At 38.9% G+C, this 19,453-nt stretch overlaps 1 protein-coding gene across 3 annotated transcripts in view; it reads right to left on the bottom strand.

Moving 5' to 3' along the window:
* cops2 (COP9 signalosome subunit 2) overlaps positions 1–19,453 on the bottom strand; it is a 38,352-nt gene that overhangs the window by 7,570 nt on the left and 11,329 nt on the right. Inside the window, exons 3-8 of one of the 3 annotated variants that reach the window (XM_072278243.1) lie at positions 12,106–12,183; positions 11,167–11,292; positions 5,403–5,492; positions 4,248–4,337; positions 4,069–4,146; positions 125–299 (exon numbers count right to left, since the gene is read on the bottom strand). In XM_072278243.1, coding sequence (XP_072134344.1) covers positions 125–299; positions 4,069–4,146; positions 4,248–4,337; positions 5,403–5,492; positions 11,167–11,292; positions 12,106–12,183 — 637 coding nt within the window. The remainder of the gene's footprint in view (positions 1–124; positions 300–4,068; positions 4,147–4,247; positions 4,338–5,402; positions 5,493–11,166; positions 11,293–12,105; positions 12,184–19,453) is intronic. The other 2 variants (XM_072278244.1, XM_072278246.1) reach the window with 2 other exon arrangements.

The following is a 19,453-nucleotide window of genomic DNA, read 5'->3' as shown; positions in this document are numbered from 1 at the left end:
CCAGTGCTTGTTTTTGCAACTTGTACAAAAAGCCTTTGTGTGCGTGTCCATGAAATTAGTTTTGGCTTACTCACCATCGAAACAAAATAATAATTCTCAAATATTCTGTTATTTGAATACTCACCTCTGATGACACCCATGATAAGTGGATGAGGAATGGCAGATTTGATGTGCAAGGACTGCTCATATAGTGCTTTTAATTTCTTATTATTCTTTTGTGCAGTATACATTTGGATCTCCAGAGCATAAATTTCTAAAAGTTGTGTCCCTTTCTTCAAATCATCCTCACCATCATCAGTCTACAAAACAAGAAAAGCAATTTTGGAACACAAGGATATAAAGGGAACAGGAATAGTTTACTTGGACTCTCACATGTGCCCACCATTCAATGTGATCATAGTAGATCTTTCAAAAAGTCTTTACTCCTCTTGATTAACTGAGCTTCCACAACTCTCCAGGGTAGTAGAGAATTCCAGATTCGCCACTCTTGGAGAGAAGAAATTATGATGTATCTCAGTGTTAAATGACCATCTCCTATAAGTGTTCTCTTGTTTGATTCTTCCATCAGTAAAAACATCTCAACATCTATCTTGTCATATCCCTTCTTCAAATATTTCAGTAAGATCACCTTCATTCTCTTAAATTCCAAAGAATATGGATATAACTTCTCTTAGAATATATATCTAATTAGATATTTATTGTAAATGTATATCTAATTAGATTGTGTGGCAGGGTGGAGATACGTCTCTACCAAAAGAGGTGTAAAGTGCTCCTTCCCTCTGCTAGCCTGCAGGACACCCTTGGGCAAGGTGTAGCATCTGCTTAGCTCCCAGATCAGGGTCTCATGAAGCTATGGGAGCAGGTGGTGGATGGTCATATGATATGAACCAGCTGCTCACAAGTCCTGGTTATGCGACCACTGATGCCAGGCAGATAACCTCTGAAGAGTAGTGATAATGGCTGCGGTCACCCTTCTTGTAAAGACACAGCCCAGAAGAAGCAACCCATTTCTGTCGAAAAATTTTCCAAGAACAGTAATGGTCACCGATAACACTAATGATTCATCCATATCGATACAACGAGGCATATAATGATGATGATCTAATTAGATAGGACTCCTCATACCCAAAGTTAGCCTAGTGATATTTTTGAATATCTTCCATTGCCTTTTATCCTCCTAAGTCCGTTTGTAAAAGTAGAAAGTAAAATCGTTCACCGTTCTCTAGGTCTTATGAATTTTGGGCCTACTAATGGTCTGTACAATTGTAACAATACAATACCATACCCACCTTGTAATAAGCCATTTGCCTTCCTAAACACGATACTTGAAAACGTTTTGCAATTTGTGCGCAAAAGTACAATAATGTATTGTGTTCATTTTCATTTTTTACTAATTCATCTTTTCTTGAAACGTTTAGCAAATTAAGAACAACAGGGCTAGTGCAATTAGCAGAACCGCTGCCTCAATTCCAGCAACCCAAGTTAGACCTTGACATCAGTTGCTTTTTCTAGTTTTATACAATATCAGAATGATGCTTCCTCCAAATGCTCTGGTTTCCTCCCACTTCCTAGAGATGTGTGATATGGGGTTTGATAGGCCATTTGTTACCTTGAGAGTATAGGTGACAGGGATTTGATAGATACATGGAGAAAGTAAAATAGGTTTGGTGTAAGATCAGTGTAAATGGGTGTTTGATGTTTAGCAGGACTTGATCGACCAAAGGGTCTGATTTAGTACTACATGCTGATTTATGAAAGGTCATTTAAAAAGTGCAACACTTATAAATTATGGCCTTGAAGGGTAAAGGATGAAATAATGACAATTAAATATTAAGGAAAGCAGGAATCATATGGGTGGGAAAATAATATTTTGTGGAAACATAATAATCCAGATATTGAATACTCCAAATTTTATCTAGGTAGCGAGTTTACACTATTATTGAGAGAGATGTTGTGATTTCTGTCCACCAGAGAAAGCAGGATCTCCCAGTGGCCACACATTTTAATTCCCCGTCCCATTCCCATTCTGATATGTCTATCCATGGTCTCCTCTACTGTAAAGATGAAGCCACACTCAGGTTGGAGGAACAACACCTTATATTCCGTCTGGGTAGCCTCCAACCTGATGGCATGAACAATGACTTCTCAAACTTCCACTAATGCCCCGCCTCCCCCTCGCACCCCAACCATTATTTATTTATATACACACACATTCTTTTTCTCTCTCTCCTTTTTCTCCCTCTGTCCCTCTCACTATACCCCTTGCCCATCCTCTGGGCTTCCCCCCTCCCCCTGTTCTTTCTCCCTAGGCCTCCTGTCCCATGATCCTCTCATATCCCTTTTGCCAATCAACTGTCCAGCTCTTGGCTCCATCCTTCCCCCTCCTGTCTTCTCCTGTCATTTTGGATCTCCCCCTCCCACTTTCAAATCTCTTACTAGCTCTTCTTTCAGTTAGCCCTGACGAAGGGTCTCGGCCCGAAATGTCCACTGTACCTCTTCCTAGAGATGAGGCCTGGCCTGCTGCATTCACCAGCAACTTTTGTGTGTGTTGCTGGTGATTTTTAAAAAATTGTTTGCAGGAGAGGTTAGGCCTGTAGGAGAAATAAAATGGTGAGTGGTTTAGGTCCTTGGATTTTGTTGCAAGAGACTATATGGCTAAGACTTGGGAGTTCAATGTTAGCAATGCAAAACTGTTTTTAATGTTATCACGTGTGATACCATTTGCTAAATTAACTAAGTTATAATTTGTGTCAGGCATAGTTATACAGCTGTTTCAACTGATATACAGAAGCATGATAGTGTTGAGGCCCCTTCTATATTGCAAACTTTTACCTAAAATCTATTAGTGCAAGATTTGGACTGTAGTTTCAAGCTTACTGCAGTTGAAACAATGTTTTGGCTATTGACAAAATATTTATTAACCAAATACACTATAACATTAAATTAAAAATATTGTGCACCTTTTAGATTGCACTAAATATAAGGCACTACGTATTTGTAATGCAAATTGTAAGTGATTTTACAACTGAGTAACTTGTAATTATGATCACTGGTGTTATCTGAAGAAGATTCCTCCCCTCTTTAATAGCCAATCTGTTGTTCAATCTGTCACTAACTTTTATGACACTTTGGAGCACCATTCAAGAGGCAGCATCTATTGTTGAGGACCACCACCATCGCAGACAGGTCCTCTTCTTATTACTACCTGGGGAGGAGGTAAAGAGCCTGAGTACCCACACTAAACATTTTAGGAACAGCTGCTTCGGAACGGTCCATGAACACTATCTCATTATTCCTCTAGCACTATTTAATTATTTTCGTAACTTCTGCCAATTATTATGTCTTGCACTGCACTGCTGCTGCAAATTAAAAAATGACATATATCAATGATAATGAACCTAATTATGAACAGATAAACTTAATGCACAAACTATTAATAATACCAAATGGTAGAGTTAGCAAATTAAGTTTGGCTGCTAGAATGGTATTACTTGTGGTATCAGTAATTCTCAGTTTATGCCTTAAGCAAGGATTCAGTTTAAATATGAATAGGCATTTATAAACTATCATGGTCCAATTATTTGCAAACCCGAATGCTAATGGTTACTATTTATTTACAATCTGTGGACCTAAATACTTACAAAATTGGCTGTGTACATTGGGAGTGTGGGCCAGATATACGGCTGGAGCTAGGGTCAAGAACATGGCTAGATTTGGCTCACCAAGTTCTATTTGCTGCACTCCCTTTAAACCGCACAAGTCTCAGATTCTCACTCTCCCTAAACTTATTTTGTTCACTCGAAAATTCATAACATGAATAAGTAACAAGAACAAAGATGGTTTGGAAAAATGTGAGTGAAATCTGCCAGTCCTGCAGATGCCTGATTGTGATGTATGTGTGATGCCTGATCATCAGTTATACCGGAGGATAACTTGCTTTATACATGTGGCATATCAACAACTTATTCCCACAAAATTCTTGTAATTTAATCCATATCTTATTTACCGATACTGGACAATGTCCTAATTTTAATCCGTTAACAATACTTTTCCAGAAAATCAGAATACCTGGCATGACTGGTGGAGCTGACGTAATATTTTCTGTAACTTTCCAAACTCTTCTCTTTCCAAATATAACTTGCCAAGCTGAAAACAAAGATATCATGCATCATTCAAAATACTTGCTCAGTCCCGGACAGTAAACTAATGAGAATTCAATGTAATAAATGGATATTTAACAGGAATACCTTTGTGTTTGTCTTAAACCATAATCGGTCATTTTTTGCGTCTTTTAAAGCTTCAAGGGTAGTTTCATAAAACTCTTGCAATAAGTCCATCTGAAAAATAAACGTGCATAGAGTTGCATTCCCCCCATATATCTTTTTGTAGGATCATTACCCACTTTAAAATATTAATTAAAAGTGATCAGATTTGGATCACAAACTTTATGTGACCTTAAGAATGAATGAAATGTTTACAATGGGTCTGTAAAACTGGTCATTATTAAATTAAAAGTAATAAAAAAAAAAGAAAAGGCCATTTCTTTCTCAACCCAATTCAATAGCTGTTGCAGCCATCATCAATTTGTTACTCTCCCCGCCATCAAAGCGCATCTATTACTTTGACCACATTTTGTTTTTATATCTATTATGTGTCATTCACTGGCACTCCAAAGTTTTGAAAATTCAGTCTCATATTCTATGATTCCTGATAGCTCATTCTTCACAATCAAAGCATAATTTTGGTGATGCGGGTTGAAAGAACACTACATTTAATTTGTTTTCATTTAATAACAATTTACTTCTTTTATTTTAAAAATTAATAGACAGCTTTTCAGGAATGTAAAGATTATTATAGCATATTCAGTTTAAGTCTGACTAATCTGACACTGAGCCAAAGGCAGTTTTTTTGGAGATTCAGCATTTACTTCAAAATAAACTGCACTATAAAAATACAATGGGACACAAAAACATAAATGAAGGTCTGCAGAATGATAATTTAACCTCCTTCCATCAATCAGCCCTCATGATACCGCCATGAAACTTACAATTGAAGTTAATTCACACGTAGGCCAATCTCACCATTTCTGTAAGCAGATCATAGTGGGACCAGAAGTCTTGATTCATTACGAGACATACCCAACAACATAAACCTTGAAAATTATGAATGACATAGATTATCTGGAAACAGTGGAAAGTTTAAATGTGCTTACAATCCTGCCCTTTCCTTTTCCACAATTTCCAGACGTCTAAGCCTGTACATACTGTCAATTAGATGATTGATACAAGATCGAACTCTGATGGAATTAACTGCATCCCCATCTGCACCGGTAAAATCAAACACTAATGTTAAAGTTTTATCCACACCTTTGCCTCCTGACATTATGCAAATCTTTTTCTGACCTTAGATTCAGCTTCCCCGCCAAAGCAAGCTTTCAGGTCCGTTTCTGCGATTTCCCCGCTGCTAACCTGCCTCTTCATCGACTTCTGCTGCTTGATCATGGTAGTTTCAACACGTTCCAGAGAGGGCAGGTAAGGGGGAAAACAAAGGAAAGGGGAAGGAGGAGATAGAAATAAAAATATGAAAAGGACAGAAAGATGTTAAAATAGGAAGAAAAGGTAATGTTGCAAAAAGAAAAGGTTGGGGGAAGACATACTTAAATAAGCATAAGAACAAAAATAAAAATTAAAATAAAATGTAAAAGCAGGTTTAAAAAAAAGTTGAAAGAGAAATAAGAAGACTGGAAAAGTATATTAAAGATTTCTAGACTTCTTCCCTTTCATCATTCTTCCTCCTATTCTTGCCTAGGGACACATATGAATGCTTCCAACTTGCCAAAGTTCTTATAACAGCAAATTAGAAAACTTGCAGTTTCTGGGGGATAAAGGCAAAAAGAGATTGGAATGGTGGTCTATGTTTATGCTTTCGTGGGCATATGTCAAACAAATAAGGCAAAGAATTAAAATTCTGTTCCAGCTCACCTAGCCCGGCTCTAGTAACAAACTTCTCATGAAACCAGTGTTTTATGCTGACAAATAATAGAAATATTAAGCAGGACTGTTGATCGCAGTGGGGGCGGGGGGGGAGTTTGCAGGAATTCAAAAGTGTGTACAAATACAATTAATGGTATACCACGGAACATTTTGGATTGGAAGCTAATTTTGTTTGATTTCCAGGTGGTCAATGAAAAGGTCCACAAGAGCAAGTTTTCAAAGGTAAACCATGCTCTATAATGCACACACACTTACACAGAGACATCCAGAAATACGTGAAAACTCAAAATACTGTCCTTTGTAATTCATGGTTAAAACAATTCATGTTAAAATTATTTTCAGGAAGTGCAGTGATGCAAAATTATTTGGGAATGTTTTTTATATTTACAGCTACAGAATATTGATGGTGGCATGTAGATTGTGATTTTGCAATAATTTGAACAAATGTCAAAAAACACATCAAATTCATATTAAATTGCTAATCTAACATATTAAATTGTTGTGATGGGAGATTTTACCTTCCCTAATACTGACTGGCATTTCCTTAGCGCAAGGGGTTTAGATGGGGTGGAGTTTGTTAGGTGTGTTTAGGAAGGTTTCTTGACACAATATGTAGGTAAGCCAACCAGAGAAGAGGCTGTACTTGATCTGGTTTTGGAAAATGAACCTGGTTAGGTGTCAGTGGCATTCTGGAGGTGCTGACCACAACTCTATCTCCTTCACCATAGTGCTGGAGAGGGAAAGGAGCAAATTAGGAAAACATTTAATTGGGGTAGGGGGAAATATGATGCTATTAGGCAGGAACTTGGAAGCAGATGTTCTCAGGGAAATGCACAACAAATGTGGCAAATGTTCAGGGAACATTTGCATGGAGTTCTGCATAGGTATGTTCCATTGAGGCAAGGAAAGAATGGTAGGGTTAAAGAACCATGGTGTACAAAGGATGTAGAAAATCTAGTTAAGAAGAAAAGAAGAGCTTACGAAAGGTTCAAGAAACTAGGAAATGTTAGAGTTCTAGAAAATTACAAAGTTGCTAGGAAGAAGCTTAAGAATGGAATTAGAAGAGTCAGAAGATGCCATGCTGAGCAGGATTAAGGAAAACCCCAAGGCATTCTACAAGTATGTGAAGAGGAAGAGGATGAGCCGTGTGAGAATAGGACCAATCAGATGCAATAATGGAAATGTGAGCATGAAGTTGGAGGATGAGAGGAGACCTGATAGAGGTGTATAAGATGATGAGGGGCACTGATCGTGTGGATGGCCAGAGGCCTTTTCCCAGGGCTGAAATGGCTAACACCAGGGGGCATAGTTTTAAGGTGCTTGGAAATAGGTACCGAGGTGATGTCAGGGGTAAGTTTTTCCACACAGAGAGTGGTGGGTGCATGGAATGCACACCAGCAGCAGTGCTGGAAGTGGACACAACAGGGTCTTTTAAGAGCCTCTTAGATAGGTACATGGAGCTTAAAAAAATAAGGGGCATTGCGCTAGGGAAATTCTAGGCAGTTTCTAGAGTAGGTTACATGGTCGGCACAACATTCTGGGCCAAAGGGCCTGTAATGTGCTGTAGATTTCTATGTTCTAACTCTGATCACAACTTCTACACTTTGTTTAATATTAACACTAAGAGAAGCAACAACCAGGTACTTCTTGGAAATTAATGTTTGGGGATGGGAAGGTGCTTGCTTCAAAGATCTGAGTTCTTCCTTTCAAGAATCAGTCATACAATTCTCACCATATGCAGATATAGTGCATTTTATAACCTCCCTGGGACTTGAACTGCTACTCCACCAGGACATTTTGGGTGAGTATTGTGGGAAGTCATGTTTTCAGGAAGAGATGTTTAAATAAAAACCCTGACCACCATCCATGGAAGTAAATGATCACAGAGAACCATGTGAAGTATACAAGAGGTCTTATGATGTTCTGCAAATATTTATCCTCCAGATATATAAATGATGTTTGCGCAACCATGCTAAAGAAAATTTGTTCCCCAACATCCTATATTATATCAGTGACTATATTTTAAAAGTATGGCATTGGCGGTAAGCTACTAAAAAGTATCTTTTCTTTAGATACATTATGTTTTTCTATTCATCAGAAACAAAGGATTGCAAATTTGAACATGTATCTGGAGGATCACAGAAATGAACCTCTTAAAATAAAACGTTTTTTTTTTCAAAACCTTCAAGTAAAAAGCATTAGAGAAAGAAGATGTCTTTGAAGCTCTGGAATATTTATTACTGAGTTCTGGAAGTCATATTACAGAAAAGTTGGCATTAAAGTGGCAAACTGAAATGCTCAATTAATTCTAAATTCTCATATTTGCCTTTATAATTGACATCATGTAGAAGATTAGAAAAAACAAGAGGACATGAATTGAGTTAGTTAAACAAAGGGCTTAACAAAAAATATGTACATACATGGACATTAGTATTTGATTAGTTTCGATAAATAATGCTGTCATTCTGCATTAAACATTTGTGGAAATCAAATGCACGTCTTCATTATATGATACACTGCCGTACAGGGCTATGGACTGATGGCTAGAAAGTGTGATTATATTAAGTAGCTCTTTTTTGCCTGGCATTGACAACAAGAGGCTATTTAGCCCATCATGTCAATCTTCAATGAGTCTATCTCATTTACAACTCTCTTAATATCACTGTCCTCCAGAATTTCATCGAAGGAGCTGCTCTTTCCAACAGCTAATAGGTTAAATGCCAGTTAATTATTCAACACTGGAATGCAGTACAGCTGACCATAACCCTTCTGTACATGAATCATAAAATTATAAACTGACAAACTGCCCCAATGCCATACTTGCAACAGCAAATTATCTAACGATAGCATAGCAATTAGTGCGATACAATTACAGCTCAGGGTATCGGAGTTCGGAGTTCAATTCTGAAGCCATCTGTAAGGAGTTTGTATGTTCTCCCATGAGTGTAGAGGTTTCCTCTGGGTGCTCCAGTTTCCTCCAGATTCCAAAGATGGTTAGTAGATTAACTGGTCATTATAAATTGTCCTGTGATTAGCTATGGTTAAAAAATAAGTTAGCTGCTGGCAGTGCGGCTTGTTGGTCCAGAAGGGCATGGTCTGTGCTGCATCTCTAAATAAATACATAAAATTGTCTTAAACTCTCTGACCATATTCAAGCAACCTGAAGTGAGTGTTAAACCTGTTAAATACATGAAGATAAAGTTCTAATTAAACAGGGGAAAATCCGAATGATCAGAATAGCTACTTTACATATGTGGACACGGAATACCTCCTCACTGTTATATTAGTTTAGAGATAACCTTTAAATGTATGTATGATTTACTGGTAGTTGAACAAAAACTGTGAAAAAAAACTACCTGACTGAGACATACAAGGGATAGGTGTAATTTTTATTCAATAATTAAACCCAGTTTTCTGATTCATAAATCTGACTTAGAAAAATACTAAGTTACTTGTGTCAAATGTGGAAAAAACTTACACCAAACAACAAAAACAAACAACTTTCTTTGTGCATTAACTTATTAGATCTTGCAGCAATTAAAATGCAAGGTACAATTCAATCACTTGATTGCATTCTTAGCCTGAGACGACATAAAACTCTCAAAGTAAATACTGATCATTGTCCAAAAACTATCAATTTCAACAGTTGCATCAAATTCCAAATCCTCAACACAGATCCCATCCACTTTCTGTAAACACAATCTCAAGCTGGACTGCACTCGCAACTTTAATGCCCTTTACAAACCTGAACCTGAATTTTTTCTTCATTAGAACAATCATGTATAGCTATCTCTATCTCTGCATTGGCTTACTCACTACTATAATCCTCATTCAAGTATTCACCAAGCTAATCTACCAACCATATGTAAAATTTTATCTCCTATCCCATTTGGCACCAATGTCACTCATTCATCAGCTTCACGCCCTGATCTGCATCATTTTCCGAAGCCTCTAACTTAAAATCATCTCCATTTCTAAATTGCACATGACCTCATCTCTCCTCAGGAACTCTGCATTCTCAAACACTTTCCCCTTGTCAACTTGCGACTCCTTTCAACCCACTATTTATAGGTTTAGCTTCAGCTCATTTGTATTCAACTGGTGTCTGCATGTTCAACTATGTAGACACTGACTTCATGCCATTTTATTCATCCCTTCTAACCCAATACCCATTTGCTATTCACTTCTATTAATCCTTGACAGCATGAGGCTGATGTTTTTAAAACCAGACTATGCTTCTGTGAAGTGTCACTGGATAAATTTTCATTGCAAAACAGTTTTTCATTGCAAGGTAATGAACACAAGGTTTAATTTCTTTATTTAACAGTTCATACAGAAATAAGTAAATCATATACAGGGAGTCCCAGAAGCTTTGACTTGTCTAAACAAAGGTAAAATTATGGACTTTCTCTGCTTGTCATGGCCTAGCTTTAGAATTACCGATCACTTGACTGCCAGCCGTACAGACCCATGGTAAAAATATAGTATTTACAAAGGTTTACACTTTTATTTGTTGCTTGTACTTGGGTTTGAGTTTAAAAGCAGCGTAGTAATTACAACAATTTTATCGCCATAATTTTGTTACAGGTGCGGATTTAATTAACTATCGATAGTGTTCCTCCACTGCTAGTTATTGCTTGCACACTGATTCATGTCATTTCTTGCAGTAAGCTCATGGGCAATCTCCTGCTGGGAAGGTGGCTCCCAATACGTCCCCATAGTCCAGGGCAGGTGACTAGCACTAAACAGCTTTGACAGCCAAAGAGCCCAATTAACATTCACAAACATTCAAGATCACTCAGAATCTGTTAGAATAGTTTAAAAAAGTAAAAAACACAGAATAAATGCATTTAAAAGTAATTTAAATCAATTATATCTTTCTCCAGGCAATCAAATTTCTCTCATTTATTTCACAGGTTTGTGGAAGGTAACAGATTCCACAGCTTGGGAGATGCACATAGGTTTATGATGACTTGTTATACTCCAGTCACCATTTCCGTGCTGGTACTTCCCAACTAACACTCAACTGAGTAGAAGGCTGCATTTCCAGGTTAAAGCATTATTTATCAGGATATCTATATGGATTTCATTGGAACACCACCCCATTATGAAACAATAAAGGAAACACTGATGTTAATAACAAAGTTTCTATAGATGAATTTTAAATACATACCTGCTTAGAAGTAGATATATAATCAAGGATGGAGTTGATTGATTTTTCTGAATAATTTCTTGTAACTGCACTCCGGATGTATGTTAGCAGCTGCTTATATCTGTTCATCATTTCTGGATAGTTACCCTGTGGGATAAGCCTCAATTATCTTCCATTTGTGTCTTTAATTGACTATATTTACAATTAAATATTTAGAATTAAAGCTGAATGTACACAAAGAAACATGTAGTCAAAGTAACTAAATTAATATCAAAATGTTGAAAGTAGTTTGTCATTTATTTTTGGTATGGGGCTGTTTTTGAGATTAGGCCAGCATTTTATACCCATCCTAATTATCCCCAAAGGTGGCAGTGACCTGACTTTTTGAACAATTGTAGTCTGTCTGTTGAAGACATTTCCATAATGCTGTAGAAAAGTCTGGGATTTACAGTCATGATAAAAAAGGATATACTTCCAAGCCAGAACAGTGTGTAACGTGAAGATATTTGCAAGTGCTGGTGCTCACCTGGACTTGCTGCCATTCTTCTTCGTCATGGAGGAGGCTGCACATTTGGGAAGTGCTACTGAAGTATTACACATTGCAGCCACTGTGCGCCAATAGAGAAGGACTGAATGATTAGGGGGATGGATTGGGTGCCAATCAGGAGGGGTTAAAGTTTCTTGAGATGTGTAACTCAGGGTTGAATGGTTTGAAGTTTTAGGAAATGAATCACTCATTGCAGAATAATCAACCTCTGAAATGCTCTTCTATTACAGTATTTGTATGGGTGACCCAACTGAGTTTATGGTCAATTATCACCCTGAGTTTTGACAAAATAATAATTTAGCAAGTGCAATTTTCATTACTTTTTTCCCTTTAAAATTCAAAAATGCAGTTACAATATGATCAGTGAATTTCTTTTACGATTGTTTAAAATACTACTTCATGCATTTTCTTACCAGCTTAAAGTTGATTTTAATCATCTGCTTGAGTGCTTTGAATCCCCATTCACCCTTTTCACCTTCCAGTTCCAATACCTGCACAGAACAAAAAAATGCTTACCTAATTATGTCACATGGGATCCACAGTGTATTATTAAGATCATAAGACCATAAGACAAAGGAGCAGAAGTAGGCCATTCAGCCCATCGAGTCTGCTCCACCATTTTATCATGAGCTGATCCATTTTATCCTATTTAGTCCCACTGCCCCACCTTCTCACCATAACCTTTGATGCCCTGGCTACTCAGATACCTATCAATCTCTGCCTTAAATAACCCAATGACTTGGCCTCCACTGCTGCCCGTGGCAACAAATTCCATAGATTCACCACCCTCTGACTAAAAATTTTTTTTCGCATTTCTGTTCTGAAAGGGCGCCCTTCAATCCTGAAGTCATGCCCTCTCGTACTAGACTCCCCCATCATGGGAAACAACTTTGCCACATCCACTCTGTCCATGCCTTTTAACATTCGAAATGTTTCTATGAGGTCTCCCCTCATTCTTCTAAACTCCAAGGAATACAGTCCAAGAGCGGACAAACGTTCCTCATATGTTAACCCTCTCATTCCCGGAATCATTCTAGTGAATCTTCTCTGTACCCTCTCCAACGTCAGCACATCCTTTCTTAAATAAGGAGGCCAAAACTGCCCACAGTACTCCAAGTGAGGTCTCACCAGCGCCTTATAGAGCCTCAACATCACATCCCTGCTCCTATACTCTATTCCTCTAGAAATGAATGCCAACATTGCATTCGCCTTCTTTACTACTGACTCAACCTGGAGGTTAACTTTAAGGGAATCCTGTACGAGGACTCCCAAGTCCCGTTGCATCTCAGAACTTTGGATTCTTTCCCCATTTAAATAATAGTCTGCCCGTTTATTTTTTCTGCCAAAGTGCATAACCATACACTTTTCAACATTGTACTTCATTTGCCACTTCTCTGCCCATTCTTCCAATCTATCCAAGTCTCTCTGCAGACTCTCCATTTCCTCAGCACTACCGGCCCCTCCACCTATCTTTGTATCGTCAGCAAACTTAGCCACAAAGCCATCTATTCCATAATCCAAATCGTTGATGTACAATGTAAAAAGAAGCGGCCCCAACACTGATCCCTGTGGAACACCACTGGTAACCGGCAGCCAAACAGAATAGGATCCCTTTATTCCCACTCTCTGTTTCCTGCCAATCAGCCAACGCTCTATCCACGTATGTAACTTTCCTGTAATTCCATGGGCTCTTATCTTGTTAAGCAGCCTTATGTGTGGGACCTTGTCAAAGGCCTTCTGAAAATCCAAATACACAACATCCACTGCATCTCCCTTGTCTAGCCTACTGGTAATTTCCTCAAAAAATTGTAATAGGTTTGTCAGGCAGGATTTTCCTTTAAGGAATCCATGCTGAGTTCTGCCTATCTTGTCATATGCCTCCAGGTACTCTGTAACCTCATCCTTGACAATCGACTCCAACAACTTCCCAACCACCGACATCAAACTAACAGGTCTATAATTTCCTTTTTGCTTCCTTGACCCCTTCTTAAATAGCGGAGTGACATTTGCAATCTTCCAGTCTTCCGGAACCATGCCAGAATCTATCGACTTTTGAAAGATCATCGCTAATGCCTCCGCAATCTCCACAGCTACTTCCTTCAGAACACGAGGGTGCATTCCATCTGGTCCAGGAGATTTATCGACCTTTAGCCTATTCAGCTTCCTGAGTACTTTCTCTGTTGTAATTGTGACTGCGTACACTTCTCTTCCCTGCCACCCTTAAGTGTCCGGTATCCTGCTGTCTTCCTCAGCGAAGACTGATGCAAAATACTTGTTCAGTTCCTCTGCCATCTCCTCATCTCCCATTACAATTTCTCCATTTATCATTTTCTATTGGTCCTATATCTACTCTCACCTGTCTTTTACTCTTTATATACTTGAAAAAGCTTTTAGTATCCTCTTTGATATTATTTGCTAGTTTCCTTTCATAGTTAATCTTTTCTCTCCTAATGACCTTCTTGGTTTTCTTTTGTAAGGTTTTAAAGACTTCCCAATCTTCTGTCTTCCCACTAATTTTTGCTTCCTTGTATACCCTCTCCTTAGCTTTAACTTTGGCTTTGACTTCTCTTGTCAACCACGGTTGCGTCCTTTTTTCCACTCGAAAATTTCTTCTTTTTTGGAATATACCTGTCTTGCACATTCCTCATTTCTCGCATAAACTCTAGCCACTGCTGCTCTGCCGTCTTTCCCGCCAGTGTCTCTTTCCAGTCAACTTTGGCCAGTTCCTCTCTCATGCCACTGTAGTTTCCTTTACTCCACTGAAACATCGACACATCAGATTTCGGCTTCTCTTTTTCTAATTTCACAGTGAACTCAATCATGTTATGATCACTGCCTCCTAAGGGTTCCTTCACCTCAATCTCGCCAATCACCTCCGGTTCATTACACAATACCCAATCCAGTACAGCCGATCCCCTAGTGGGCTCAACAACAAGCTGTTCTAAAAAGCCATCTCGCAGACATTCTACAAATTCTCTCTCTTGGGATCCAGTGCCGACCTGATTTTTCCAATCTACTCGCATGTTAAAATCCCCCACAATTATCATAACACTGCCCTTCTGACAAGCCTTTTCTATTTCCAGTTGTAATTTGTAGTCCACATCCCTGCAGCTGTTTGGAGGCCTATAAATAACTGCCATCAGGGTCCTTTTACCCCTGCTATTCCTTAGCTCAACCCATAAAGATTCTGCACCTTCCGATCCTATATCACCTCTTTCTAATGATTTAATATCATTTCTTACCAATAAAGCCACGCCTCCCCCTCTGCCTACCTTCTTATCCTTCCGATACACCGTGTATCCTTGGACGTTCAGCTCCCAGAGACATGCATCCTTTAGCCAGGTCTCAGTGATGGCCACAATATCATACCTGCCAATCTGTAGCTGTACAAGATCATCCACCTTATTTCTTATGCTGCGTGCATTTAAGTACAACACCTTAAGACCAGTATTTGATACTTTTTGAAACTTTCAAAGTTGGATACAAATTTGACTTCATTATCAAATACAGAGGGCAGAGGTGACAAGAGTGATTTTCTGTCTGGAGATCTGTGACTAGAGGTGTTCCACAGCCTCTCGTTTTTTTTGCACTACCTTACTTCCCATTTTTCTATTTATGATCTATAATTTAAATTTTTAATATTTACTAATTTTTAACTTTTAAATATTTAATATTTGTAATCCAGGGAGTGTGAAGCGCAGAATCAAATATCGCTATGATTGTACACTCTAGTACCAATTGTTTGGCGACAATAAAGTATAAAGTAAAGTATAGCTAATCTCATTAGTTGAACAACACTACAGCACAGAAGGAGGGCACCTGGCCCACCTAGTCTATGACGAACCATTAAGCTGCCTACTCCCATCCACTTGCACAGAACATAGCCCTCCATACATCCCTTATACACGTTACTATCCAAATTTCTTTTAAATGTTGAAATCAACTCCGTATCGACCACTTGCACTCGGCAGCTCGTTCCACACTCTTGCACCGTATGAGTGATGAAGTTCCCCCTCATATTCCCCTTAAACATTTCACATTTCATCCCCATTCTTGGTGTCATCTGCAAATTTGCTGATCCAGTTTACTACCTTATCACCCAGATCATTGATATAGATGACAAGCAATAGACCAGCACCGATCCCTGCAGCACTCCACTAGTCTCAAGTCTCCAGTCAGAGAGATAAACATCTACTTCCACTCTCTGGCCTCTTCTGGGAAAGCCAACGTCTATTCCATTTACTAACTCATCTTGAGTATCAAGTAACTGAACCTGCTTGACCAACCTTCCATGCAGGACATTGTCAAATGCCTTGCTGAATTCTATGTAGACAACATCCACTGCCCTGCCTTCAACTTTTCTGATAACTTCCTTGAAAAATTTAATAAAATTGGTTAGACATGCGCTATCAGGCACAAAGCCATGTTGACCATCCCTAGTCAGTCCCTGTCTATCCAAATACTTACATGTCTGGTCCTTTAGAATATCTTGCAATAACCTTCTCACCAACCTATAATTTCCTGGCTTATTCTTAAGAGTATTTTGTAAGCAACAGAACAACATTAGCTATTCTCCAATCCTCCAGCATTTCACCTGTGGCTAGGGTTAATTCAAATAACTCTGCTGGGCCTCTGCAATTTCTGCACTAGCCTTCCCCAGGGTCCAGGAACACAACGCCAGGCCCTGAAGATTTATCCACCCTAATTTACCTCAAGAGAGCAAAGAACTCATCCTCTGTAATCTGTATAAGGTCCATGACCTCGCTGCTGCATTGTCTCACATCTACAGACTCTGTGTCCATCTCTCGAATAAATACAGATGTCATCTCTTTCAGCTCCACACATTGATTACCACTCTGATCTTCCAGAGGACCAATTTTGACACTATCTTTTTACGCTTAATCCATCTGTAGAAGCCCTTAGGATTCTCCTTCACCTTGTCTGCTAGAACAACCTCATGTCTTCTTTTAGCCCTCCTGATTTCCTTCTGAAGTGCTCTCTTGCATTTCTTATATTCCTCAAGTATGTAATTTCTTCCTGTCTGCCTACACCTGTAAAGCACCTCCATCTTTTTAGTAATCAGGGCCTCAGTATCACCCAAATACTGAGATACCCTACAGCTGTTAGCCTTTCCTTATATTCTGACAGGAATGTACAAACTCTGTGTTCTCAAAATTTCAGTCTTGAAGGCCTCCCACTTACTAAGTACAGTTTTGCCTCAATCCACACTTGCTAGATCCTTTCAAATACCATCAAAATTGTATTTTCTCCAATACAGAATCTCAACTCAAGGACCAAACCTATCCTTTCCCACAATTACCTTGAAACTAATAGCTTCATTATCACCAGCTGCAAAGTGATGCCGTAGACAAACTTCTGTCACCTGCCCTACCTCACTCCCCAATAAGAGATCTAGTATCACACTTTCTCTAGTTGGGACTTCTATGTACTGATTAAGGAAACTTTCCTAAACACATATGACAAACTCTTTCCCATCCAGTCCTTTCACAGTGTGAACCTTTTGCAATTACCTGCTTTTCTGCATTAATTACTCATAAAATGTGGTATGATCTTCATCTAAGTTACAATAATAGACAAACACAATCTGCCAAAACTAATAACACACAAACAATTGTACTTTTCTTGTCAATACCGAGTACGCTTTAAACAAGCACAGTCTAGGTTCAAAAAGTACGTGAACCTCTGGGGTAATGCCTTCTACAAAAGCTATTTGGAGCCAGGTGTTCCAATTAATGAGATGAGTTCGGAGGTGTGGGTTGTGAAGGTACCCTGCCCTACAAAAAAGGCACAGTCAGGTTACTGACAGAGCCCGCTCTTCTCAGGAAGATCTGATTATGTGCACCATGCCTCAATCAAAACAACTTTCAGAGGACCTTAGAAGAAGAATTGTAGAGATGCATGTAGTTGAAAAAGACTACAAAAGCATTTCTAAAGACCTGAGGGTTCATCAGTCCACATTCAGAGAAATTGACAACAAATGCAGAAAGTTCAACACTGCTGCTACCCTCCCAAAGAATGGGCTTCCACCAAAGATCACACCAAGAGCAATGCTGAAGGAGGTGAAAAGGAACGCGAGGTTAACAGCAGAAGATCTGCAGAAATCTCTAGAGGTTGCTAAAGTCTCTGTTCGTGTATCCACTGTAAGAAAAACACTGAACAAGAATGATGTTCAAGGAAGGACACCATGGAGGAAACCACTGCTCTCCAAAACAAAAACAATGCTGCGCCTCTCAAGCTTGCAAAAGACCACCTAGTTGTTCCATAATGCTTCTGGGACAATGTTCTGTGGACAGATGAGACATTTGAACTTTTTGGCAGAAATGCACAGCACTTTGTTAGGAGGAAAAAGAGCACTGCACACCAACACCCAAACCTCACCTCAACTGTGAAGCATAGTGGAAGGAGCATTATGGTTTGGGATGCTTTGCTGCCTCAAGGCCTGGACAGCCTGTAATCATTGAGGGAACAATGAATTCAAAATTGTATCATGACATTTTACAGGAGAATGTCAGGGTAGTAGTCTATAACCAAAGCTTAATAGAAGTTGGATGATGCAACAAGACAATAATCTGAAACACAACAGTACATCAACAACAGAATGGTTTAAAAAGAAGAAAATTGGAATGACCAAGTCAGAGTCCAGACCTTCAGTCAATTAAGATGCTGTGGCATGACCTGAAGAGGGCTGTTCATGCAAGGTATCCCAGAAATATTGATGAACTGAAACAAGCTTTGTATGGAGGAATGATCTAAAATTCCTCCTCATTGTTGTGCAAGTCTGCTCAACAGCTACTGGAAACATTTGGCGGAGGTTATTGCTGCTAAAGGAAGTTCTACCAGTTATTAAATATAGGGTTCATATAATTTTCCCAGCCTGGATTGTGATTGATTAAACAATGTGTTTAATAAAGATATGAAAAGTACAACTGTTTGTGTGTTATTAGTTTAGGCAGATTGTGTTTGTCTATTATTGTGACTTAATTGAACATTAGACCACATTTTATCAGTAATTAATGCAGAAAACCAGGTAATTGCAAAGGGTTCAGAAGCCTTTTCTTGCAACTGTACGTGGAAAGTTAAAATCACCTATCACAACCTTATGTCTTTTGTAACAGTCTGTGACCTCTATAAATTTGCTCCTTTAAATCCTGCAGACTGTTTGGTGGTCAATAATATAAATCCCTTTAATGTGATCATACCTTTTATATTCCTCAGTTCTACCCATAAAGCCTCACTAGATGAGCTTTCTAGTCAATCCTGACTGAACACTGCCATGACATTTTCCCTGATTAGTAATGCAACCGTTCCCCCTTTAATCCCTCCCGCTCTATCACATCTAAAACAACGGAACACTGAAACGCTAGTCCTGCCCCTTCTACAACTAAGTCTCACTAATGGCTACAATGCCATAATTCCATATGCTGATCCATGTCAGAATGTCATCCGCTTTACCGAAATACTCCCTGTATTGAAATATGCGCAGCTCAGAACATTCATCCCACCATACTCGACCTTTCAATTTTTGACTTTTTTATGTAGACTTAGTAACACCTTTCTCCACAACCACTTCACTATCTGTTCTGGCACTCAGGTTCCCATTCCCCCTGCAACTCTAGTTCAACTCCACCCCCCCCACCCCCCCCAATGCAGCACTAACAATCTTCCTGCTAGGATATCAGTCTCCCTCCAGTCCAGGTGCAAACCATCCCTACTTTACAGGTTTCACCTACCATGGAAGAG

Source organism: Mobula birostris, chromosome 14 (genome assembly GCF_030028105.1).
Source record: "Mobula birostris isolate sMobBir1 chromosome 14, sMobBir1.hap1, whole genome shotgun sequence".
Taxonomy (NCBI): Eukaryota; Metazoa; Chordata; class Chondrichthyes; order Myliobatiformes; family Myliobatidae; genus Mobula; species Mobula birostris.
The sequence above is the reverse complement of the archived record's forward strand: the minus strand, read 5'-3'. Positions and strand labels throughout refer to the sequence as shown.